The 27,180-nt window shown below is 41.9% G+C and overlaps 1 protein-coding gene across 4 annotated transcripts in view; it reads left to right on the top strand.

The window, feature by feature from the left end:
• Positions 1 to 27,180, top strand: part of L3MBTL1 (L3MBTL histone methyl-lysine binding protein 1) — a 47,915-nt gene that overhangs the window by 5,005 nt on the left and 15,730 nt on the right. For 3 of the 4 annotated variants that reach the window (XM_087889188.1, XM_034413987.2, XM_034413988.3), the window contains exons 2-10: positions 13,100 to 13,243; positions 15,459 to 15,682; positions 16,788 to 16,932; positions 18,007 to 18,151; positions 19,481 to 19,607; positions 22,874 to 22,961; positions 23,430 to 23,518; positions 24,635 to 24,739; positions 24,997 to 25,132. In XM_087889188.1, coding sequence (XP_087745314.1) covers positions 13,108 to 13,243; positions 15,459 to 15,682; positions 16,788 to 16,932; positions 18,007 to 18,151; positions 19,481 to 19,607; positions 22,874 to 22,961; positions 23,430 to 23,518; positions 24,635 to 24,739; positions 24,997 to 25,132 — 1,195 coding nt within the window. In that variant the 5' untranslated portion in view covers positions 13,100 to 13,107. The remainder of the gene's footprint in view (positions 1 to 13,099; positions 13,244 to 15,458; positions 15,683 to 16,787; positions 16,933 to 18,006; positions 18,152 to 19,480; positions 19,608 to 22,873; positions 22,962 to 23,429; positions 23,519 to 24,634; positions 24,740 to 24,996; positions 25,133 to 27,180) is intronic. The other variant, XM_087889189.1, reaches the window with a different exon arrangement.

Here is a 27,180-nt window from a genome sequence, read left to right as displayed (position 1 = left end):
TAAAATGGATTCTCGTAATGACCATGGGGATACGCTTTACGACCACCGCAAAGAAATGTCATAAAATCAGTCAGTGACATTGTTAAGCAGATCATAATACGGCCTCCTTTACAACCAGCGTGACTGATGATCATAATTCTGGGCTCAAGTACAGTCCTAAATCGAGGACTACCTGTGGAGTACTTCCACTATTACAGGTAGAGCAGTAATTAACATTCTTCACCATCCAAAACACATTACATAGTCCCCGGGATTAGGCACTTTGCTTGCATAAAACTCATGTAAGGCAATTTATTTGGGGCAACAAATTATTGGAGCACCTTTTTTAATTTTTATAATAAAATCCTACAGCAGTAATCAATAATGTGTTGCCTTTTATGACAGCCAATATGCAATACTGCCCCAATTTAAGAAGGACAAAGGTATGGACATTTTCAGTGAAAATCAAACTCAAGGGATCTGGGGCGGATGCAAGATAACAGATTACCTGGACTTTATTATTTATTTTACAAGATGTCTAGACTAGCCCAATGAGAGGATAAAAATAAAACAAGAATAAAAATGAAACAAAACAACATTACATTTCATATCTCTGGTTTTGAAATATCACTGCATTTCTGCAAACATGGCTTTTTAGGGGATGAGGAGGATATTTAATCTTTATTTGTGTATGTGTTGACTTGTAATTTTTGTTGTTTTCTTGATAGGGCAGGATTACTGGATAGTTCTTTTGCCTTGAAATAGGCAAAACCAGGCACACATAGTCTACTGTATACTGTAATCATTATTCCTCTGCTGGAATTAGGTATTGTCAAAAGAGGCATTGTCAAAAGAAGACAAAAAGATAGTACAGATTTATAAATATCAGTGAAATGTAGTTGCACATTTAGAAATTTGAATTACATAATTAATGTAGAAATTGGCTAAAAGGGCCTGGTTTGCACTTCACACTAAGTCAAGTAGTGTATATGATGGGATTGCTTCTACTGTAGCATACTGTGGGAACTCAGCTATTTTTTTTTTAAATTTTTTGATTTATATGCCGCCCTTCTCCGGAGACTCAGGGCGGCTTACAATGTGTTAAGCAATAGCCTTCATACTTTTGTATATTTATACAAAGTCAGCTTATTGCCCTCACAATCTGGGTCCTCATTTTACCTACCTTAGAAAGGATGGAAGGCTGAGTCAACCTATTTATGGTTTATTGATTAAATAGGGCTTGGTAGGACATTTGAATCCAGTTAGTATAAAGAAGACAACTATCTTTATGTTTGCTTTATCTATTCCTAACAATGGAACAACTTCAAGGCACTTTCCGTCCTCCCCCCATGTTCTTTTTTTGGTGGGAGGAGAAACTGGACAATCCTCCAGATAGGACTGTTCTATATATAAAGTAGGACATAATGTTAAATAGGCAGAATTCCTGTTGTGGGAATTGTCCAGAATTTCTAGAGGCTTCACACTCAGTGTGCTTGGCACTTCACTAAAGAGTAATGAGCTGGTTATGTGCTACTGTGCCCTATGGCAGAATGTTGTTAGTCGCAAAGTCATGTCCGACCCATGCTACCCAAAAATCTAGCTCATAAATATGTTGAGAGCAAATGGATAATTTTCCTTCTTTGTTCACTACAGCGCATTGATTGCAAGGGAAAAGGTGACAACCTAGAGGCTTCACAGGTTGTTTAAAGTAGGCAAGACAAAACATTAAAAAAAAACACCACCAAAATGGAATTTTCTAGATCTTAGCATTAAGTCATTCATGATAGGCATACAAATTGTAATTTTTAAAACAGATTATGTTCAGCTTCCCTTTTTATCCAAACTGCTAGTTTTTAGCTCTCTGCTCAGATGGCAGAAACCTCATAAGGGGCTAACATGACAGTTTAATGTTAAGCAGAAAATATATCCTAATGAATTTAGCGGGATTTATTTCCACATAAACGCACCTAGAATTGTACTAGGAGTTGTGTGCAGGCCAATTTTTGAAAAAATAAAGGCAATAGAGATATCAGAAGTACAATAAGAATGACTTCTTGGGCCCAGTACATTCAAGCAGTATAATATGTTGGGATAATTGATTTTTATGAAACAAGTTTGATAATCAGGTTTCACCACATGTGTATGTTAAAAAACAACAAACTGTAGCCTAAGGGAACCAAGATAAATATGAAAGTTATACCTCCTGCTCTTGTCTGTGTGTCAAAGATGTCCATGAGTAATGGAGAATTTCTCCCCACAGAAAGTGTTCAGATGCCATGCAAAGAGGATTGGGATGGTGAGGTAGAAGAGTTTTGAAAGAAAGAAAGAAAGAACTGTAATGCATATCCTGTGGTGTGGTATGAGGTTAATTTGTACAAAAAAGTACAGAATCTTAGATTTAGTACACAGTAAACATAAATTAATATCTGAATGGAATATTCCTGGTCAGATAGGTCATTTTTTTCTTGAAGTTAAATGATCTTCTGTTTCATGGTGTGTTGATTACTTCAGTTTCTTGGAGATTTCAAACTTTTCTGACAGGCTGTCAGGAAAAAGCAAGCCCCTGTTCCTTATCCAGACTCTCTATGTAGCTTCTCTGGAGGTATATGCCTCAAGAACTAAAGCTCATATTCTCCATAAAGGGAGAGGCAGGTTAATGTCATTCTATGTATGAGGCTAAGGGCTCATCTACACAACTCTCAAGTATGGGCTCCCTTTCCATCCTCAAGATGAAAGAAAACGTTGGTCTGAAAACACCCACAACACTCTTCATGCCACTTCTCTGGAACAAAGCTAATAGTCATTGTGTGAGGGAGTTGATTGCTGCTACTGCTGCTGCTGCTTATATGGGGGGCTGCAGTGGCTTTGGGATGAACTGCTGCGGTTGTCTGTTGCAGAGCTTCATTGGCACAGTTCCTACCATTTTGTCTGTACATATTGGTGGACTCTAGGCTAGAATCCAGTTCTTTTCCTTGCCAGTTGGCCATCATACAAGGAATATTTGGCAACGGGAAGAAAGCCCTCTCAGCTGTTTCCCCCTCCCTTTGGAATATTCTTCCCCCACCCCCAGAGGTGAGGCAGACCCCCACCCCTCTCCTGGCCTTTCAGGAAGGCTTAATAACATGGCTCTGTTGTCTTGTTTGGGGCTCACAGAGGAGCATGCAACCGGGGGGCTGGTTACCACCCTGAAGACACCCTCCCCGCCTTTTAATTAACTTTTAATATTGAATTTTAGCCATCTTTGCCTCTTTTTAAATTTCATGTCCAGGTTTTAAGTTTTAACATTTTATTTGCACGCTACCCAGAGTCCCTCTGTGAGGGAGATGGGCGGTTTCTAAATTTGAAAAATAAATAAAATAAGCAGCTTGTGGTGAATAAAATTTTGCTAGGTTGGGAATTTTCCCTGTAGTAGGGAAGTGGCCGCTAATGAATGTGCAGGTATCTTAATGTAAGTATCTATGGAGATTCTCATTCATGGTTGTCTCAAAGGTGTTTTTCAAAAGGCAACTGGACTTTGTTCTTTCCTTGAATATGTTTCACTTCTCCATAACGGAAGGAACAGCAGTCAGCAATGGGTTAACTGTTAGCTGCTAGGACTGAGTCTGCAAACTGTTAAGCCACGCCTCTTCCTGTTGCTTCCCAGCTTTTAGACTCAGTCTAGCTGGACAGACATGTTCTTAACAAGCTGACCATTCCTGACTATTGTTTTAAGTAGCAAATTCTTCTTTTAATAGTAAATGGACAGGGAGGGCTCCACTTTAACTGGGGGAGCCTCCCTCATCATTCCAGCACGAAGGGCGACTTAGTCCACGCCTGCTGAAGGCTGTGTGGCCGGCGAGAGATCTGTCAGCCGGCAGATCTCAGAGCAGCACTCAAGGGCTTGTCCCTGAACCACTGACCGCAGGAGTTCTGAGGATTCGGTCCCTTTTGCCCCACAGAAGCAGCGCCCACAAGCACTTGCCTGCGGGCCGGAGTAAGGAGTATCGGCGAAGAAGGCTGGAGGCAGTGCCCACAAGCCTGGCCCTGTAGTGCTAGCCTAGCCGATGCAACGGATTCCCAGTGGCCATTTTGAACTGGAGTAAGACCGCTCCAAACAGTGTTCAAAGGAGGCTCAGAGCTTCAGGAACCTCGCAGGCAGCCTATTCCTCCACCTTGGGCCAGGGTTCATGAGCGGGGCTCCGCAACCCTGGGCCCAGAGACCCACAGGGCAATTTGGCATGGGGGAGGTGCTAGATCGCTAGCTCCAGAAACCCCTCCACCTCCGATTTTATCTGCTGTGGGCAACAAGTGGGGGGCCAATTTCAGCGCTGTTGGCTCTCAGAGCTAGGCGCAGATACAGCCTGAGGTGATATCCTTGCCCAAAACCCCCAAGGGCCTAGACTCCCGTGCAGGGATTCCAAGATGGGCACCACATTTCCTGAGCACATCCTTCATGAGCAGGACAGTGAGCATGAGGCAGGCCTTCAAGCTCTAGGCCTTCAAAGTGCAGCAAGGCTCATTCTCGAGCATGTAAACAACAACTGAGCTCCCTTGGGGACAACTGGTGGAGCATAGGATATCCTCTGCTGAGGCAACCTTCACCTTCACCCCCGCAGGCCTGTGGCCTGATCAGCCCTGTGGCCTGATCAGCCCTGTGAACCACAGCTCCTTCCCAGTATGTCTGACTCGATTTCTGATGCTATAAGACAGGGCATTGTAGCCAAGTTGCAACAGAGGGCAGCTTCTATAGCCTCTAACCTTTCCAGAGATCATGTTTATCATCAAAGACCTCGGGTTGGGAGATCCCCTCCCATTCAATGACCTGGGCTGCTCAGCTGTTTCTTCCAGCCAGGCCTCTCTGTCAGGGGAGGAGATGCAGCGTGACATAGATTTGTCTGACGACGAAGGCCTTATGCCTGACCAGCTGGCCTTTCTGGGGCTGTTTCGCCCTCACCTTTTTAGGTCCTTGCTTCACAAGGCTAAGATAACTAACTACCTGACAGGGCACTGTCCAGGGATCCACAGGGATCCACAGTCCCAAATCCTGGGACTGCCATGGAGTTTACTGATCCTGCAAATTCCTTGTTTGCTGTACCTACCATAGAGTCGGAGGAAGTACCTGCTCCCAGGCTCTTTCTGGACATTGTGCAAAGACAATGGTCCTCCCCCGGATCAGGACCAATCCCAATGGCTTAGACAGGCACTTGTACAAAATGGGATCAGACCTGGCCAAGGTCCTGCAAGTTCCCGTGGTTGACCCCCCCAGTGGTGGCTCTGTCATCAAGTCCAATTTGCCAGGACCCCCGGAGGAATACCTTCATCCTGAGGATAAAAGATCGGAGGAGTCCCTGGTCAAGGTTCACCAGGCTTCGGCCTGGGCTGTTAAGGCAGCCTCCGCTGCATCCTTTTTTAACAGGGCTTCGTTGCTTTGGCTGACACAATTGCAAGACCAACTGCCAGTCGCTGATACAAGGTCTCATCAAGACCTCAACAAAACAATGGCAGCAATAGAATTCTCAGCAGACGCCATGCTAAATGCATCCAGACTTGCAGCAAAAGCCATAGATTCCTCTATTGCAACTCGCCTCCTCCTTTGGCTCCTCCGCCAGTGGCAAACCGATGCCAGGAACAAGTGGCGACTGGCATCCTCCCCATAAGCCAGGGATAAATTATTTGGAGACTCCCTGGGACCTCTTCTAGTAGAGGCCAGGGGCAAATGCAAAATCATGTCTAGCATGTCCAGGCAGGTGGAATCACGCCTGGCCCCATATTTTCGGCCTTCCTCCCTTTGGGGACCAGACAGTGGACTTGGGATACAGATAGGGCAATGATCCTTTCCCTACAGGCAGGGACAGGGCAGGCAGGGACAACGGCATCCACCCAAATGGTCCTTTCAGGGTGGGAGGGGTCATTCCTTTCTACGCTCAAAATGACTGCTTATCTGATCCTCCCATAGGGGGCTGGCTGGAGCTGTTTTCTGACCAGTGGGAGGACACCACCTCAGACACTTGGGTCAGGGAGATGGTGAGGTCAGGCCTCTCCCTGGAATTCCTCTCCACCCCTCCGAGGCTCTTCATCCACTGTCCTGTATCGCAAGACGAAGCAGCACCTCATGGAATCGGCCATAAAACATCTATTGGATATTCAGGCCATACAACCGGTTCAGGAGGGACAACATGGTCAGGGTTTTACTCCCGGCTGTTTGTGATACAGAAGGCCTCGGGGGGATGGAGGGCAATTCTTGAACTCAGGACTCTGAACCATCACAATGTTTACCAGACCATCTTGGAAAGTGTGAGAAGGGAGACTTCCTCACATCAGTGGACCTGATGGAGTCATATCTCCATGTCCCCATCCAGCTAGCCCACAGACAGTTTCTCCGTTTCACTATGTGGGGAAACATTACCAATATCGGGCATTACCATTCACCCTGTCCTCTGGCCCCAGGGTATTCACCAAACTTCTGGCTGCACTGGTGGGACATCTCCGAACTCTGCCAGTAAGAATACAGTTTTATCTGGACGACATACTCATCCAGTCCAGTTCAGAACCCCTGGCGAGGCAGGATCTGGATACTATTATACAGGTCCTACAAAATCATGGCTTTTCCATAAACCTGGCCAAAAGCCATCTGGTTCCCTCTACACGATTGTTCCACCTGGGGGCAATCATAGATATGGTGGAGTCCAAGGTGTATCTTTCCCAGGAGCGCCAATCCAGTCTCAGGGAATTGGCACTACGTGTCTGGACGGAATGTTCAGCTTCTCAGCTGCTGCTATCACAGCTCCTGAGAAAGATGGTGTCCTGCTTCGGCATCAACCCTTGGGCTCAACTCCACAGCAGGGCTCTACAGTGGTTCCTCCTCCCGTATCAGAGGGTTCACCAAAGCACAGCCCCAACCAGAGTGCGGGCTCCAACAGAGGTCCTCATCTCTCAACAGAGGTCCTTATCTCCCTCAAGTCCAACGTCATTTCTAGAGGCTGCATGTTTTGAGAGCCTCATCATCTGAATCTGACAACCCACACCAGCCTCTTTGGCTGGGGAGCTCACATCGGATCCCGCATGGTTCAGGGATGGTGGAGTCAGGAGGATCTGAGCCACAACATAAATTGGTTGGAGCTCCGGGCGGTACACCTGGCTCTCGAGCTTTGAGGAAGTAGTCTCAGGTCAGGACATTTTGGTCCTGACAGACAACATGGCTACCAAGACTCATATAAACCAACTCGGGGGAACCCATTCCCAGCCCCTCATGCAGGAGGCCGAACAGCTGGGACTCTGGGCGGAAATTTATCTGCTGTCCATACGGGCAGCACATATATTGAGGGTGGCAAATGTGCAGGTGGACTGGCTCTGCCAAGCCTCAGTCAACCACATGGAGTGGTGCCTGCACCGTCCCTGTTCTGGGAGTTGATGGACCACTTCGGTCTCCCGACAATCGACCTCTTTGCCACCTGGGACAACCGCCAACTTGTGAGATTCTTCATCAGGTTTCCAACACCTGGAGCAGAGGCAGTGGATGCTCTTTGCAGTCTGTGGCCTTCAGGGCTGCTTTCCGTCTTTCCCCCTCCCCCTTCCATTGATTCTCAAAGTCCTCCGGAAGTTTCTGGAGGAGGAGGAGGGGCTTCTGCTTCTGGCCTCCTATTGGCCTCAACAGCCTTGGTTGGTGGACCTGGTGACCCTGTTGGTGGCCCGGCCCTGGAGGATCCCTTAGGACAGGATCTCCCTCAGCCAGGGGGCACTGGTCCAGCCAGACCCAGTGTGGTTCCAGTTGACCGTCTGGCGCTTGAGCTGAGCCTGCTGAGGGGAGACAATTTTTCCTCCAGAGTCATCAAAACTATCCAGGCCTCCCGAAGGGATTCCACCAATCGCATCTATAACACCACATGGAGGGTCTTTTGCAACTGGTGCAAGAAACGTGGCCTGTCCCCATGGAAGTTTCTGTAGCTCACATTTTGGACTTCTTACAAGACGGTTTATTAGGGCTGGCCCCTAATACCCTTCGGAGACAGGTAGCAGCCCTGTCCTCCATTCTGACTTGTGGAACCAGGGATTCCCTTTCTCAGCACCCAGTGGTCTGCCAGTTCCTTAGAGGGGCTTTAATCTTAGACCTCCCGTGGTACACCAATTTCCCATGTGGAACTTAAACAAGGTCTTAAACGCCCTCACCTGGGACCTGTTTGAGCCCCTAAGGGAGGTCAATCTACGCTTCCTGTCATACAACGTGGTGTTCCTGGTGGCTATCACCTCCACCAGGCGAATATCTGAGCTGGCAGCTCTGTCGACCAGGAAGGACCTCTGCGTCTTCCATGCTGATAGAGTGGTTCTACCCCTGGACCCAACATTCATGCCCAAGATCAACACGTGGTTCCACAGGGCTCAGGAACTTGTATTGCCCAACTTTTGCACTGAGCCATCCACCATTTGGAATGCACTTCGCATACCTTGGTTGTGCAGAGGGCTCTCTGCATCTATGTTTAAAGGACCTCCTCTCTCAGGAGGACGGAAGCCCTTTTTGTCTCCTTCCAACCGGCAACACTTGGTTGCAGGGTTACATCATCAACCTTGGGGAGATGGATTAGGGCTTGTATTGCTAAAGCATATGAGGTCCAGGCCTTACCGGTCTCAAGAAACATCACTGCCCATTCTACCAGGAGCGCAGCAACTTTGGCTGCATGGGCTACCCAGGCCTTACTAGAGGAAGTCTGTTGGGCCGCTACCTGGTCGTCCCCTTCGCCATTCATCTGCCACTATAAGCTGGACACTTACGCCTCAGCTGAGGCAGCTTTTGGCAGGCTGGTGCTCCAGAGAGTCCACTCAGAGTGGGGGACGCAGGACTGGACTACTCCCTCCCAATAGGACAGCCAGCTTTGGTATGTCCCATACCCATACTGGGTGGGGCTGACTGCTGTTCCCTCCGTTATGGAGAAGGGGTGTTGGTCTTACCTGACACGCCCTTTCTTGGGATAGAGGGAACAGCAGTCAGCCCCACCCGGTTTTCTGTCCGGTCCTGGGGTTCAGGAGGGATCTGCACTTCTTTTGTTTTCACAGCTCAACATGTCAGTCTGTGTCGACGCCTTCATCAAAAAGCTGGGAAGCAACAGGAAGAGGCGTGGCTTAACAGTTTGCTGACTCAGTCCTAGCAGCTAACACAGAGTTAACCCATTCCTGACTGCTGTTCCCTCCATCTTGAGAAAGGGCGTGCCAGATAAAACCAGTGCCCCTTCTCTTCCAAGAAGCTTCTCCAGTTCTTTTAGTATGAGCTGTCAAAGCAACAGTAGCCTTGGAGACATAGAAAGCCACAGCTGGATGGCAGGGACAATCTTGCAGAGGGCTATCAGACACTTCTTAACACAGGAGGTCTTGTTCATTTTCCAATGGAAAATGCTACTTTCCTGCCAGATCATCACTCTTGTGGATGTATAGCGTGTCTGAGCTTGTTTGCTAAGAAAGGGCACTTTATTCACGATAAGGCATTTTACTGTTTTTGTGATAATTTAGATGTTTTACTTTATATTGTGGTTTCTTGTTAACCATTTTGAGTGCCCTATGATGCTATATGAATCATACACATAATTATTCCAAATTTGTTACAGAGGCACAATATAATTTATTGATTAGCTTGTTTGTTTCAACCACTTGTATACCACCAAATGTACAAGGAATGTTGGTTGTTGCAATCATAAATTAACTTTCAAAACATCGATGGTAAATAATAATCAACAAAACCAATTAAAATATTCAGAATAAACAAGATTAGCCAATATAAAATCAATATAATAAAAATCAACTAATATAACTTTGAAGGAACTAATACTGACACAATATCTTCTTGGAAAGCGTCTATATAGAGCAGCAAGGAATGAAGAATACAAGTGACAGTATTACTAAACTGAATGTACTCTGTGACAGTCTTCTTCCATATAGACCAGGGCTGTCAAACTCACAGCCTGCGGGCCGGATGCGTCACGTGCTGGCCCCACCCACACCCAGTTTAGTGAAGGGCAAAAAAGCCCCAATACGTCATGTGATGCCGCCATGATGATGTGAGTTTGATGCCCCTGATCTCGACAATATTTGTGATCCATCTAAACATCTATTTGGAAATATGTCAGATTTGAATATTAATTTTAAATCAGTTTGATAACTAAAACAGATTTTTCAGGATCTATATCCTACTAACAGATGGGTGTATAACACAGCATGAACCTCTTTGTATCAAAATAGCTGCTTTTATGAGGCTCTTGCAAAGAAGTTCATTGAGTGATATGTATACCTGTGAGATTTTTACTAAAGCAGTTGATGTGATACCCACATGAGGACTTGGCCTCTGCTTCTGAGAAATTTAGAAACCTCAGAACCTCATTCTATGTTTCATGCAGGGGCCATAGTATGATCATGATTTAAGAGGTGTTAATAATAATGATTGTAGCATTGTTAAATCCAGATGCCATGTGGCATTTGTAGTCAGGGCACTACAGGAAGTCTGATTCTGTTTACATTTCTAAAATCAAATGCTTTTAATTAAAGTCAGGCAATTGCAGCTCTGCACACAGACAAATGGCACTTTGTTGCCTCTGACTTAAGAGATGGTTTAGGCTAGTTTGTATTTATATATTTCTCTTTTCAAATCCAAATGATGGGATGATAATCCAAATCAATGTCAAAAACGAATTAAAGAAACTACAATGTAGTTTTAAAGGAGGTGAAGTGATAAGTTTGTAACTGTTGTAAAGAAGATCAGAAGTTGCTTTTCAAAATATCTTTTTCTTTTTTCTGTACTTTTTCCTACTCTTTCTTTTCTTTTTTTTCTTTTGCTGAATTTTTTGTTTATATTTTATTCATGTAAAAATCTCATAATAAAGTTATATTAAAAACACCCAAACAAACAAGAGAATTCCAGTACCAACAGAACATAACTTAATTATTGTATAGAACATAGAAATTTTTTAAAAAGTATAATATTGGTGATAATTCCTTATGATTTATTCTTTGTGTGTTCCTGATATAAAAAAAAGTCCAATGGTATTATTTCATTTATTTCCATTTATAACCTGTTGTTCTGTCCATTGTTCAAGTTATCAATAGAGCTTTTGTCCTAAATATTAGGAAACCTGTTATTTACATCTTTCCAACTGAACTTTCCTGGTTTCTGTTGTTTGTCAGTCGTATGCTTTTAACTCTGCTTGTTGACTTGAGTATTCTTTAAAATAATGAGCTCTTCAGGATTTTGAACTGTGTTCCGAATATCAAATTCCAGACATTGGAACACAGTAGGGAGTGCTGGCATTTTCTTTTCACCAGTCTAATTTACAAAAAAAAATTAGGGATATGTGTGTAAGAAATTGGAATGTGGGAGTGTGTAAAAAAAAAAAAGTACTTGCAGATACTTTTGTCCAAAAATTCTGTGGTGCAAGATACTTAAAGTAAGCTGCCAACAGGTGAACTTTTCCATAACACCCGCAACATGAGCTGCGGTGGTGCAGTACTGCAGGCTACTTCTGCTGACTGCCAGCTGTCTGCAATTTGGCAGTTCAAAGGTTGACTCTGCCTTCCATACTTCTGAGGTGGGTAAAATGAGGACCCAGATTGTTGAGGGCAATATGCTGACTCTGTAAACCACTTAAAGAGAGGGTTGCAAAGCACTGTGAAGTGGTATATAAGTCTTAAGTGCTATTGCTATTGCTATCCAAGTTTCTCCAGAAAGTGTCTTTAGCCCTTTCATATAGGACTTTTCCCTTCAACCCAGTCCTAAGAAAGAGCGGCATTTGAATCTTGTGAGCAAGAATTCTGAGCAATACAGAATTTAACCAACCTTGTGCCAGTTTTGAAACACAAAAGATGAGTATTTCTCCAGTCTTGCATATAGGCAACATTTTAATGAGAAATTCCTTTGGCAAATGAAGCCAAATCTCTAAATATAAAAATGGAATTTATTGAAGGAAACGAAAAACAAGGAGGGCAGCTGCCACATGAAGAGATTTCCAAATCAATACAATTATCCTAGCTAAAGTCATTGCTTATTACCTCTTTAAATAAAGGCTTTGATTTAGCATATAATCAAGGTGGAGAAAGGATAGCAGGAGAGAGGACAGCTGGGCCTTCTGCCTGAATATTTTTCTGTTTTCAGAACTATGTTCAGTGTAACAGAATATAAAACAGAAGTGAAACGCAGCCTTTTTGAAGAGACTCATTGTTGCTTTGCCCTGTCATGGAAAATCTCTGATGTGCTATGTCTTAATCAGATACTAAGTGGTAATTAAACCCTTCTTAATGATCCTTGCTGGAATGATAAAGGCACAATCTAGTTTTCGTTAGGTAGCTAAAGACTATCACTGTTGACATAAGAAGGAGCTTGCAAGAATTCATAATAGCTACAGACAGACAATTTAGCAAACTGTAGGCTCCCAGTTCAATAGGTTATGAGGAGTTAGAAACAATAAGCAACTGTACAGCAACACTACAACAGCAACAAAGGTTGTACCATTTAATAAATAGGTTAAGCGCTTTGAAAAATAAAACCTGCATTGTATCTATTTAAATCTCTCAATTTCTCCGAAGCTTCAAAGGACAGTCTTGTTCCACTGAAAAAAATAAGGGTTGTCACATTCAGTAATTTATGAATACATATGAAGACAGTTTATGATAAGAGTAAGCAATGCCATGCCCCCAGAGTGCCCCATCCAGGCACTCTATTGCTACCTCCAATTTTATTTATGCTTGTATTTATTTAGATACATCTAAATAAATACAAAATCCTACAAAATCCCAGGCTTCAGCCTCATTTCCAAGTATGGCTTTTTAGACATTGACAGATAGCAAAGCTAGTGGGTGGGCCGAAGCCTAATTCTTTATTTAAAAGTATGCTCATCTGTCCAGGAGAGACAAAACTAAGGTGGCAAGAAGAGATGTGGAACTAGAAGGGATAGCGAAGCACCCCTCCCCTTATTATCATGATTGACAATGGTCACCTTGGCAGCTATTTTTGTAATAGAGAAATTCTCTGTTGTCTATCCTAGCTCAAAATTTTGGGATCTGCAGTCTAAATAAAGTAGAGGTCACAAAATTAGAGAAGGCTGGCATAAGGTATGGTACTAAATCGAATCTATACTGGCTGATTCCAATTACATCCTGTGTTTTTTAGGTAAAGTAATGGATGGGCGAGCAGAGATGGAGGTGATAAGAAGCACAAAAGGAAATGCAACTGGGGAGGTCAGTGTCCATTTGGTGGCCAGTGAAAATACTGTGCAAAATGCCCACTTACCAGCAACTACCTTCATCATACCAGGTGAGTGCTCAAATGCTGAAGTTTGTTACTTTTCTGCTTCCAATTCTTTTGCAGTTCCTTTTTTCCATTTGTATGCCTTTAGTATCAGATCACATACACAGCCGAGTCATTTTTCTTCATTTATTTGGTTCTATATTTTTCAAGTTGATATCATACATTAATAAAAGACATTTCTAAAAAGTTGTAAGATGTTGCAACACTATATTTTGCTTGAATGTTGATCTTTTCATAACCCCTCCCCCCAGGTATATGAGGACATAAAGTACACAGAATTAATGCAATTGCAAACGGCCAGTGGTGGGTTGCCCCCGGTATGCACTGGTTCTGTAGAACCGGTAGTAAAACCGGTGGGAGGCTCCGCCCACCGACCCTGATGTCATCAAAACGCTTCTGCGCATGTGCAGAAGCTTCTGCGCTTGCACAGAAGAGCACATGCACGCGCGAGCCCACTGCGAACCCCACACGCATGCGCGGCCCCACGCACGGTAGTAAAGGTAAGTAGAACCCTCCCCTGCAAATGGCATATACATTTTAAAACAGTGGGTATCACAATTACACTAGAAAAAGTATATTGCTAACATTTGCTTTTAAAGCTAAAGTTTCCCTATTGATTATAGCATTCTTAGGAGAAAGATGGATGTTGTATTTAAATTTCTTGATTTTAAGTAACTGAGCGTCTTCAGGGATGTTGGACTACAACTCCCATCTATTCTAGCTATCTTCAGATTATACTCTAGAACAGTAATAGCGTGTGATGTGTCAAAAATTCGGGCCTAACATGACTCTGCTGCCCCCCCCCCCACTCCAGACAAAAGAGCAACAATTTATAACAAAGAGTCATTTGAGGTAGTCAGATGGCAGCATAAAAGTTTAATAAATAAAAAACCTTACATAAATATTTTTTTGATTTGACTTCATCACTTAGGAACAAAAACCACCTATCCAAAGCAGTTTTGGGTTGCAAAAGGCCTGGAAACTTCAGAGAATGCTCTTGGGTGGCCTTGCAACCACTGAAAAGAACAGAAAAGTATGGCTCATTGTTGCACAATTTTCAAAGGCTCCAGAGCCACACAAGATCAGGGCCCATTCACACAACTTCCAGAGAGTCTGGAGGTCACGTGAGATCACACCACATTCTTGCAAGCCTCTGGAGCCTCCAAAAGTCACCCAAGAACTTCCTGGATTTTTTGGATAGTGCAGAGGCAATATTAGAATGTGGTGTGCTCTCATGTGGCCTCTGGGCCAGTGCTGGGTTGCTCCCGGTTTGGTCCGGTTCTATAGAACCGGTAGTAAAACTGGTGGGAGGCTCTGCCCACCCGCCATGATGTCATCATGGGTAATCTGCGCATGTGCAGAAGCTTCTGTGCATGCGCAGAAGTGCGTGTGAATGAAGCAAGCGCATGCACGCTCCCGTTGTGAAACGGTAGTAAAGGTAAGTGGAACCCACCCCTGCTCTGGAACCTCTGAAAGTCACACAAGAGGGCCCTGCTTCGCACAGCCACTGGAGTCTCTGAAAATTATGCAAGAATGTACAAGAACACACCATCTTCTCATGTGGCTTCTAGATGTGTCATTAAAAATAACATGACAAGTCATACATGTGTCATAGGCTTGCCATCACTGGTCTAGGACATCTGGAAGATACCAAGGTAGAGAAGGTTGAACTGAGCATTCAAGTATGATGCTGAGGTTTTAAAATGTATTCTATCCCTTAAAGCAGTAATGGAAATTTTTCTTGAAAAAAAGAAGGGAAGAAGTTACATTTTATTTTATATGTGCATTTATTCTGGCATTACAGGAACCTGAGCAACATTTTGATGGCCTGTGATCATAACTCACTGGAACTGGCAGTGAGAAAATGTTGGAGGGAAATAATTTCTATTTGGCGGGTGGGGTGGGGTGGGGTTAAAGGATAACCACTCTACCCCTCTCCAAATGCCAACAGAAGGCAAAAGTGTTGTCCTCACTGCAAGATGATTCTGGAGCCAAAACGGGATGCCCTGGGATTATTCAAATTACAGATTTGGAACTCCCTGATTTTATACTACTTGTAAAGTTTAGGAATCTTTCACTTCTATTCATATTCCCTTCAGCACTCGGCTATATCTGGATTACATTGCTCTGTAATGAAATTGGGTGACCTTTGCTCAAAGGTAATTATTTACCTGCATGTATATCAGTATGTTTATACTGTACAGTTTTTCTTTTTCATAAGCAACTACAACTACTATAAACCTTCCAGTGAACACCTTAGAAATCCAGCGATTCCCCCGAGAAGCCCAGAAAAACATGGGGACAGAGAGACCAAGAGAGGGTGTGGGGAACGAGCCCATCACAGCAACAGTCATCCCTCAGATCAGCGGAGTGCAGATTTGCAACACCATCCGGGATCTGGAATGGAAAGATGGGATTGCCACTCTTCCTGGGAGCAACCTAAGGGTAAATTAATGAAGACTCTTTTTTTGTTGTTGTTGTTTGTTCTTAAGTGTGTATACCATTGGGCAAATTTCAGGAGTAGTACTTGATTGATACATAATATACAGATTAGTCCTCAATTTACGACCAGCCACCCACCAATCATTCAAAATTATGACAGACGCCTCACCCAAAAGCTACTTACAACCTTATTTTAAATTTACAGAGGCTGAATTTACAGAGGCTGACCACACACACACACACACACACACACACACACACACACACACACACACACAATCGTGATCATATTTTGGGCATTTGGCAACTATCTTGCATCTCCCCACTGTCACATGAGTGTTTTAACTTTTTTTTTTTCAATTTCTGGTGTTTACTTCCCGTTTCTGTTAAAAAAAAAGATCTACTGGATAAAATGGATTTCCTTCATGAACCCTGCATTTTCTTATCAGCCGTAATGTTCACTTAATGACCAGCACAGAAGAAGTCATAAAATGACTGATTTAACAACCACAAAAATTTAAGACTGTAATTCTGGGGTCAGTTACGTTCATAAGTTGAGAACTACCTATACTAGGCCTTTCAACAGCACACAAAAGGAAAACATGATGAGAACCTGGGTCTGGCATTCAGGTCTTTTGCTGAAGCATGACACTTGTCCCTACGTACCCTCAATAACATTTATATGCTTAATTAAAACTACAGTTCTGATTTGAGATGATTATTTAATAGAGATCTAGAATCTATTATTGAAATTTTTAAAAAGGAATTTAGGCCAGCCTCTTAAATATACCAAGCGATTATTCATTACCACATTCGTTTACTAAAGCTATATTCTTGCAAGTATTCCCTTTGTCCCTTAACTCCTGATGTCATGCATATTAGCATGTCCTATGAACATACCCAAAGCACACATTGGTTCAGCTACTATTTTGCAATCCAGTTTACCTCACAAAGTGCCTGTGAAGGGAAACCAAGATGAATGTGGTGTGTTTTCCTATGCTCAGTGAAAGAAGGGCAATTTGTTTTCACTCCATCACAATATTGTCATGTCTCAAATTTGCTGCTTGCTTCCCCATTGACTTTTTCTTTCCATCTTGTATTGACACAGTTTCGAATAAATGAATATGGGACAGTGAAAGTAGTTAGTGCTGACAAACCTTCACCTGCAGAACCTATACAGGAATGTCAGCCGGAAAGAAATGGGGATGATGGAGGGGTACTTACCTGCAAGGGCAATCCTATCAGGACTCCAGGTGAGGATTTGGAGAGTGGAAGCCTACAAACCTTTATATACTCATTTCCACAAGAATAGGTTCTACTAAACCATGGCAATGTGGAGAATGTTAAAAGCCATGACTAATTGCTCTTAATACTTCATGAATTTCAAAGATGTCCTGATTTCCTGGAAAATGTGAATTCCTCAAGCACTCTTTTCCTCTAGTCCTGATCATTCTCTGTTACCCAGGATAATATGTGTTTGTGTATCATTTACTTCTTTCCAGTCCCAAAGTAATGTTGCAAATAAATGTTGTGTAGGTCCCAGATAACTTATCCCTTATTTTATTGGTCAGCAGGATTACTCTCTGAAAAATGAAGAGAAATGTACCCACTGATATGGCAGAAGAGGATTGACTTTAAAAACAAGTTTGGATTCAGCAAGGGGTTGCAGAGAAAAAAAATCCATAAAAATTTGCATAATGTAAAAATGTTAGGAAAGAGGCAATCAGACAGTAACTTAGAATGCTTCTAATTGCTTCATTCTTAACGCCCCCCCCCACTCCTTCATCCCTCATAATCAAGTTGGAGCTGCTATTAAAAAGTTGGACTGTATTCCAGAATCCATAATATTTATACTTTATGTTGTAGTCTTCGTAGTTATTAATCATAAGCCCACATATTTTTGTCTGTTTGAGGCTTTGCCAGGCCTTGTGCAAAATGTAAAGGGCTTTATTTCAAAATGGATGATTCCAGGGACCATTTGTGGAGAGGAATTTTAGTGTTTTCAGTGATAAAATTAATTCCTTAAACCTTTGCAAAGTGTAAAGTGTCATTCTGATACTTAAAACCCCCAACACTGAAAAATATAAAATAGATGTTTCAAATGTTGAGCTTCTGCAACTCTGATCATGGTCTGAGTTGTGAAAGATAGGCTGTTATATTTTCATTTTGTACCCTTGGCCTAAAATATGTCTAATTGGCACATAAAATATACCCAGAGCTCAGCCCACTGGATTATCATTCTGCAATTTGGCCTGACCCAGAAAATGTTCTCATTATCATAACATTGATGTGACTTATTTGAGCTTTTCACTTTCTGATTTCTGTAGAATCAGATATTCCAGAGCCTCTTAAACTTCCAACGGTAGACAACCTATGCCACTGCAATACTTGTGGCCGAAGAAATATTTCTGGGTCAACCCAGGAAGGCCGGGCATTTTGCAGTGAGAACTGTCACCGGCAGTTCAAAGAAAGGTAATAAAGACGTTGTCTTTAAAGAGGATGGGGAGAGGAGGTAGGGAGAAAAGAAAAAATAATGCACTTTTTATGTCTGGTTCCTGCTGTTTTTTCCCTTTCTTCCATGGACAGAAAGGTATACTGTAAATCTTTTTTTAAAGGAGCACTTGGGCAAAAGAGCATCCATTAATGCTGAATAACTAATATAGACAAATTTATGTAACATAGGTTATATCAGTGTTTCCCAAAATGTGGTACGTGTACCCCCAGGGGTACGGGAAGAGTTTGGTGGGGGTACGCGTTGCACCGGAGTTTGGTGGGGATCACGTGGGAATATCCACTGCACCGTGCTTAGCTGCGCCCACAGAACAAAGAAAGAAATAGGCGCATATCGCAGTCTTTACACGGGAACTGGGGCCATCGTACATCGTATCGCAACTCATTATGGCGGGAACTTCTGCGCATCCTTCGTGCAGCTCGGGTTCGGCCATTTTTAAACTGCGGGAACATTAACAGTTGACGTTGAGCCGCGGAGCTGTTTAAACGCCGGTGAATTGCAGTGTTATCTAAGTGTTTCCCAAAGTGTGGTACGCGTACCCCCAGGGGTACCATATGTTTTTTATGAGGGGTACTCAGCGTTACGAAAATTATAGAAGGGGTACACTTATGTCAAAAGTTTGGGAAACACTGGGTTACATCAATGTTTCTCAACCTTATCGGCTTTAAGATGTACGGATTTCAACTCCCAGAAGTTAGTAAACATTGTAGAGAAGCACAACCTACACATATATTAAGTGGACTTTCTCTGTAGGTGATCTTTTGACCTGAGGATTTTGCAAGGGGTATACGAATGTCTATAGAGGAATCATATTGCCCTTGCCAAAGTACATTTTCTTATAATTTCACCGGAATGAATGTTCTCAATTCCAAATATTTTTCATCTAGATTGAGGGATTTTGGTTTCTTTTTTTATTTAGGATAAGAATATGATGTCAAAATTGCTTTGTAGTGATGAATGTCAAGCATGGACTTATTATCAATGTTGATTAGTCTTGGTTTTCCAACTAAAATGATGGTTGAGAAACAGAATTAAAGTGCATGAATCAATTTCATTTAAGGTTTTATTGCAGTGTCCTTGAGTGGAAATGCTGTAGGTAAAGTGTAGTATTTCTGAATGTTTAAAAATGTTAAAAAATGTTGGGGTGTGCCTTTCTTGAAAAAAAATCGTTTATTGTTATTTTGTCAATGTTGTTGCACTAGATAGTTCTAGTGTTAAGAATAACCCAACACTCATTGCTTGAGCAACATTATCTGGAGAATCTGCAAGTTTGGGTGTTGCTTTTGCAGGTCTGTCATTGTGGAGAATTCTGCTGGCATCACCAACACTACTGAACTTCTCAAACCAGTAAAGAAACGGAAGAGGAAAGATTATCAAAGCCCTTCAGAGGAGGAAGAGGAAGAATCAGAGCAAATGGTGTGACTGGGATGTTCTTGCATGTATTTGCAGTAGAATCTGATAGCAGCATTTTTTTTCCTGGTATGCATGCTCGCTCATTCACTGGACTGGCCTAAATTAGAGCCAGTCAGACCATGGAGCCATAGCTTTAACCAGTGGACACTACAAAATAGAGACAGGCAACTATTTTTTAGTGCAGGAGGGAGGTACAGCTGCCTTAAATTCGTTGTCCCCCACAGATATAAAGGAATGGTCCATAGCAGGGGTGAAATCTAAATTGTTTTGCTACCGGTTCTATGGGCGTGGCTTAATTAGTGGGTGGGGCTTGGTGGTAAGGTGACTGGGAGGGTGTGGCTTGTTGGTCAGGTGGGCGTGGCCAAGTCAATGTCACTTCTTTGTCCTTTTTTAACCTACAAAACACAACACAACACAACAGGTTCACCCACAATGTAAAAGCAGCTGTGCTAGACCCAAAATGGCCCCTGCAACAAGCAGGAACCTCACACAGCCATAAAAAGCCCAAAAAACCAACTTTCACACTTTACACACACAAAATTCCACATACTGCTTTGTGAGATTTTGTGTGATTGTGTAGTTAGAGTGAAACACTACAGAAACACACTAAATCTCAGAAAGCTGCACAAATATTATTTTATTTTAATTTATTTTTATTTTTATATAAAAGCAGCTAAATTTAAAACTTCCTAAACTTTAAATGGCTAGGTTTAAAAAAAGAACAATTTAAAAAAAACCCAATTAACTATTTTTTTAAAGCTCCCAAAGGGGAAAAAAACTTACCCAATTGAACAGGGTCTCCAACCTTGGCAAATTTAAGACTTGTAGACTTCAACTCCCAGAATTCCTCAGCCAGCTTTGTTTTGCTGGCTGAGGAATTCTGGGAGTTGAAGTCCACAACTCCCTGCCTGCTTGATTGCAAGGCATTGCGACCAGCGGCTAAGATAAGCAAGCTGAGGGGGAGGGGGAGGGATTTTTGCTACCGATTAGCAGTCAGAGCCATTTAAAAGGAAAAAAAATTTTCTTTTACATGGCTCTGGCGATCCAAGCTGAGTTGCCTGATTAGCAGGCAACTCAGCTGGGATCGTCAGAGCTTGGCTGATCAGAGCCATTTAAAAGGGAAAAAAAAGGCTCTGATGATTGCGCGGCTCAGCTGGGCATGGGGGGCGGGGGCAGGGACTTTTGCTACCGGTTCTCTGAAGTGTCCGCCGCCATCGCTACCTACTCGCCCGAGCTGGTCCGAACCGGGAGCATTTCACCCTTGGTCCATAGGCACAACATAACATACGCATATCTATTTGCACATGTAACCTATAGGACTTCTAGAGAGGAAAGAAATATTCATATCTGTCCTCCATTCCCTCAGTGATCAAGATTCCGCTTCTAAGTGACTGTTACATTCTAAATACAGGTTCTTTTACATATAAGGATGGTACTGAATAGTGCGGTATCCATTCTTTTCCTAAATTGGATGTGCCATGATACCTTTATCATTTTTCCCCTACTTTCCACTGGATGGTTTGAGAAGCAGCTTTGCTGCACCAGATACATCAGCTTTTGTTGGTTTTTCTTTGTGGTTGTATTTTGATTCTTTACAAAATGGGGGAAACAAGGCAGAGTGCTAGGTGGAGGCCATTTCATATAGTTTTCTGTGGCCAGCAGAGCAATGCTGTGAGAGATCAAGGGGAGAAGGTCAGGACAATCAGGCTGCATTGCGCAGAAATAAAAATAGTGCTGGTAATTTTGGACATGGTCAAAGCCAGCTGTCATTTGAAAGAGGTCTAGCTATAATTTTTGGTTTTGAAATAATTTATTACTTGACTCTTGCTTAACTTTTTAAACTTACAAATGTATACATTATAACCATATTTATTTATCAAATTTATATGGCTGCTCATCTCACGAGAAATGACTCATACATATTCAGAATTCATATTCATTACACTGCAGAATTACTAATCCACATTGTTTTACCCATTGAAAACTGCATATTGTACAAGCCTAGTACCCTCCAGATGTTTTGTATTAAATAATTTATAATCTGTATTATTGAATATGATGGTGTGAGCTGAAAGGAGCTGTAGCTCAAAACATCTGGAGGGCATAAGGGGACACGGTGGCTCAGTGGCTAAGACACTGAGCTTGTCAATTGAAAGGCTGGCAGTTCAGTGGTTCGAATCCCTAGTGCCGCGTAACGGGGTGAGCTTTACTTGTCCCAGCTTCTGCCAACCTAGCAGTTCGAAAGCACGTAAAAAATGCAAGTAGAAAAATAGGGACCACCTTTGGTGGGAAGGTAACAGCGTTCCATGTGGCTTTTGCGTTTAGTCATGCTGGCCACATGACCACGGAAACGTCTTCAGACAGCGCTGGCTCTTCGGCTTTGAAACAGAGATGAGCACCGCCCCCTAGAGTTGGGAACCACTAGCACATATGTGCAAGGGGAACCTTTACCTTTTTAATGTTCTAAGGATTTCTGGAGTACAAGTTTTGTTAGGTATCAACCCAGTGGAACTAATCTTATGGAAGCAAAGAGTCTTGTAGCATCATAAAGACAGGAAATTTATGATAAGTCCTGGATCACCAACATGGAGCTTGTAGACACCACTAAATCAACAATATTCTTCTTGGTGCCTTCAAAGCTTCTTGCAGTTATCAAGAGGTACAAGTCCCTCTCCTGTGGCTCAAAGAGGAATTGAGATTTTTTTTTCGCACTTTGCATTGTGTTAATCAATTCACTAATGTGAGAATGTCTGTGTTATATGTAGCAAATATTTTGAGAATGCCAGTGTAATAAGGTTATTCTCACATCTGTGTTTTATTTTCCACTGACCTCTGTTTGCAGTCTCTCTCATCCATATAAACAGGCATTTATAACACTTTTTAGATCTGATGAAGGGAATTTTGAAAGCTTATGCCTTGAGCTTATATCACAAATATTGTTTGTCTTTAGAGTGCTACAAAATTCTTCGATTTATTACAAAGGGTAACCTGAAATTGATCACAGAAAGCTAGGGGACATAATTTGAAACCTTGGGAGTGACTACAGAGGTATTAAAAAAATTGGTGCCAAATAGTACATTTTAATCACTGAAAATTCATGAGGAATAATGTTATTAGTATATATATATATTCAGTGTAACTGAGTTGGAATTTAATCACTTCTAATTATGTTAATCTTCTCCTAAGTGTGTAGTGTTCCCCTTCTAAGAAAGCTTCCCTCAAATTTCCTGGTATCCCCATAAGTAAGAGATTTTGTTTGTGTGTTTTAGGAACTAAAGCAGGAGGAGATAAATGGTTCGGGAGGAAAACTTCCTGCTGTTAATAATAGTAATGAAGAATGGAATACCGATCAGTTTGGTAAGCATATAGCATGGCTTCCTTGTTTGAGCAACTATAATATAATCATTAATAATCCCCAATATGAAATGGTACTGTGTTTCCCTGAAAATAAGACCCTTTCTTATATTTTTTTGAACCCTGAAATAAGTGCTTGGCCTTACTGCCATTGGCTCAAAAGCCCAATTGGGCTTATGATCAGGGGATATCTTACTTTGGGGGAAACAAGGTATGTTCTGTCAGAGGTTATGCTTTTCTTATCTGTTCATTCTGAGATGCAGTCTGGCGATGCCTGTACCATCTGCAGCCAGAGTGCAGAATAAAAGGAAGAACCTGATGCTTTTAAGTAAAATGCAATGTTCAGTCTTCAACAGCTGAAAGCGGATGATGGCTATAATTTTGGAAAGAGGAGTATCCTAACTTTGCTAAACTAGATGTCTAAATGTCACTTAACAATGTTTTGGAAATTTCATTTTCTGATATTTTTAGTTTCCAGTGAAAAGGCAGAAAGTTGGACCTGGGCATCATACCTAGAAGAACAAAAAGCCACAGCTGCTCCTTTAAATTTGTTCCAAGAAGTGAGTTATTCTTTTACCTGCTATCTTTATGGAGCTTTGACATTTTGCTGTCAGTCAACATATTTAAGCTATAATCATTGATTCTTTTCTCTAAGAGCATATGATTCTTCTTTCTGGTTCCTGTGAGGTTTTTTTTTATGGTTGCTGTACTGTAGGAACCTCTTTTTACCTGAGAGATTTATTCCATAACACATAGGTATTTCTCAAATTTCCATCTTAAGCAAAGTTAAGGGGAAAAAAAGAAAACATTCATGGTAATGTTTATCAGACAGAAAAAAAATAGTGAACTTAAGAAATAGAAAATGCATTCTGGGATATGGGTACAATACGATCGTTTTTTTAGGGCCATTAAACTTTGGAAAGTCAAGTGAACTTTAAATGTAGCAAATAAAGTTATTTTGTTTTGGGAGAAACAAAAATGAAATTTGATACTCTTCTTTTACAGGGAGTCCTCAACTTACAACCAACCATTCATTTAGTAGCCAAAATTATAGTGGCACTGAAAGAGGTGATTTACGACCAGTCCTTGCACTTACAACTGTTGCAGCTTCCCCTTGTTATGTGATTACAATTTGGGCACTTGGCAACGGGCATGTATTTATGATGGTTGCAGCATTCCAGGATCATGTGATCACCATTTGTGATCTTCCCAGCTGGCTTCCAACAAGCAAAGTCAATGATGGAAGCCTGGTTTGCTTAGTGACCTAACAACTGCTGTGATTTGCTTACAACCATTAAAAACAAACTTGTAAAATCAGGCACAACTCCTGTAACAGCCACCGGGTTTAGCAATGGAAATTCTGGACCCAACTGTGATCATAAGTTGAGGACTTCCTATACCAGTGGAGAACCTTTCACAATCGAGAGTTAAATGCAGAGATAGGTTTATTATTTTGACATATTTCAAGACTTCAAAATATGTGTACTGAACCTCTGTTTCTAATAGAAGCAGAAACACGAGGCAAAGTTTGTAATCACATGGGATCTGCCATCATGGTTAAGGTGCCATATTAATTTCTGTCGTCTTATTGCAGTAGTTTCCATTTAATAGCATAAATGTATCATTAGAAGAAATTACGTACCGCTTACATTTTTTGTGTGATTTGTTCTTTTTAGCACCAGTCGATTACCCCAAATAAGAACGGTTTCAAAGTGGGAATGAAACTGGAAGGGATAGATCCTCAGCACCCCTCAATGTATTTTATTCTCACTGTAGCAGAGGTGAGATGAGTTTATACTGTTGCATATTGTTCTAGCTCAGCTATTCTCTTGTTTGCCCCTAGTTTCTTTCATTTACGTATTTTAAAGCTCGCCATTCATTTTAGGTTGAATATGCAGCCTAGTTGCAAGAAGTACTAAAACTAAAAATAGGGGCAAAAATGTTGTCATCATAAAATAGCATAAACTATCAGTGGAAAGCAACACATGATGATTTAATATGATAGCCCATGTGTTTCTGTTGCTTTTTCTGCATGCAGGTATGTGGCTACAGGATGCGGCTTCATTTTGATGGCTATTCTGAATGCCATGATTTTTGGCTAAATGCTGACTCTCCCAATATTCATCCTGCTGGCTGGTTTGAGAAAACGGGACACAAACTTCAACCTCCCAAAGGTAGGTAGGTTAGGACAGTGCATTTAGAAGCTCACATCCAAAAGCTTTTCTTGTCTGATGGCAAAGTGAATAAAGGAGTGAGTGAATGAAGTGCTTTCAAAGGAATGGAGAGAATGTAGAGGTGGACAAATCTCTAGGTTTCGGTGTCTAGTTTTTCCAAAGCTAAGTTGCTAAGTCAATTTCATTCTCTTTTTATATTATTGTATAACTCTTTTAAAAGCCCACAAGAACATTTTCCAACATATTTTGACAAGCAATATGATCAAGGAGAGAAACAAGCTAGAACTAAAGAGAAGTTTCCTGACAGTTAATCAGTGGAACAACTTGAATCCAGAAGTTGTGAATGCTCCAACACTGAACATTTTTAAGAAGAGATCGGACAACCATTTGTCTGAAATGGTATAGGGCAGTGATGACTAACCTTTTTGCAGTCACGTACTAAAGGGGGGGAGTGCAGGGGGATCGTAATTCATTGCACCCTGGCCCCCCCACCCATGTGTGAGCGACCCCCCTGCTTTTGACATGCAATGGTACAGTGGGCCCGAAAGGCCTGTTTTTCGCTCTCCCCTGGCTTCAGAGGCTTTCTAGGAGCATGGGGAGGGCGAAAACGGCCTTCCCCACCCACCTGGAGGCCTTCCGGAGGCTGGAAACAGCCCGTTTCCTGACTTCCAGTGGGCCTGGAAGGCCTGAAAATCAGCTGGCCGGTGTGTGCATGCGCGCTGGGGCTGAGCTAGGGCAACGCTCGTGTGCCCACAGATATGGTTCCACGTGCCACCTGTGGCACGCGTGCCATAGGTTCGCCATCACGGGTATAGGGCTTCGTCCCTGAGGAAGAAGATCTCCAAAGTCCCTTCCAATCCTGTCATTCTGTATTCTGCAATAAAAAAAAATACATTGTTATAAGACATGCATAATACATTGCTATTTTGACACAGTGGTATTTATACAGAGCTGACAACAGTGCTGACAAGAAACTATTAATACTCTATTAATGTTTAGGAAACTTAAACCATTAACAATTTTAAAAAAAAGGTGTTATATCAATATCAGTGAGTTCAAGTCCCAGTTTAGCCATGAAAGTCAGCTGGATGACCTTGGGCCGGTCATTCTCTCTCAGCCCAACTCACCTCACAGAGTTATTGTTTTGGGGAAAATAGAAAGTGTGTTAGATATGTTCTCCACCTTGAGTTATTTGTAAAAACAATAAAGGCGGGATATAAATAAATAAAAAATAAATATAAACTGATTTAAAATGTTGATATTAATAAACATAAGATAATTTAGCATTTACAACTGAAACCAGATATAACATTAAGAAGCAACTGGATATTACATCAAGATACTTGTTATACAATTAAGATTTCTGCCTTCAGTTGATTACAAAATACTAAGGTCTCCATTGTATTGTTACTTGTTTAGGCATGTTGAGAAAATGAGAAAGACAAAGAGAAATAGGTGACAGAAAGACAAAAGGAAAAATAATAGAAAATAAAGGTTGTTTCGTTTCTAATTTCCTTTCTTTGATGCTTCTGCTAATTTACAATGTTCATCAACATTTAAGACCCCTCAGAAGCCAAACTATAAATGTGTCATGCTGTATGATACATTGTATGTATGGGAGCCATTCTTGTTTAAGTTTGGTAAAACTTCTGTTGGGAATATAGTTAATTTGACTGGAGAATTGCAACCCAAAATAAGAGATAAGAACAAATAAGGAAATATATCTTCATTTTGATTCCTCAGATTCTTGAGATGAAATTAAATAGAATTCACAGTGCTACATAAAACGAAGTTATAACTGTGAGAAGCAAAAATACAAATTCAACAAAGGCAATATCCTTATTAGGATAACAGGTGTTATATAACCCTAATCTTGTGAAAGACCTCTAGACTTGTTTGGGATATCGTACTAGTGTAAAACTGTCTCTTCTGGGGTTCTCAGTATTATAAGGAAAGCCAATATACTGAAGTTGTCTTCAGAAACAACTACATTGCTCTAGAACAAAGGTGGCATGTGGTACTTGGAAGCTCTCAGTTCACATCCATAA

The sequence above is a fragment of the Pantherophis guttatus genome, chromosome 3, assembly GCF_059756535.1.
Source record: "Pantherophis guttatus breed Tessera chromosome 3, ASM5975653v1, whole genome shotgun sequence".
Taxonomy (NCBI): Eukaryota; Metazoa; Chordata; class Lepidosauria; order Squamata; family Colubridae; genus Pantherophis; species Pantherophis guttatus.
This window is presented reverse-complemented; position numbering and strand designations above follow the sequence as displayed.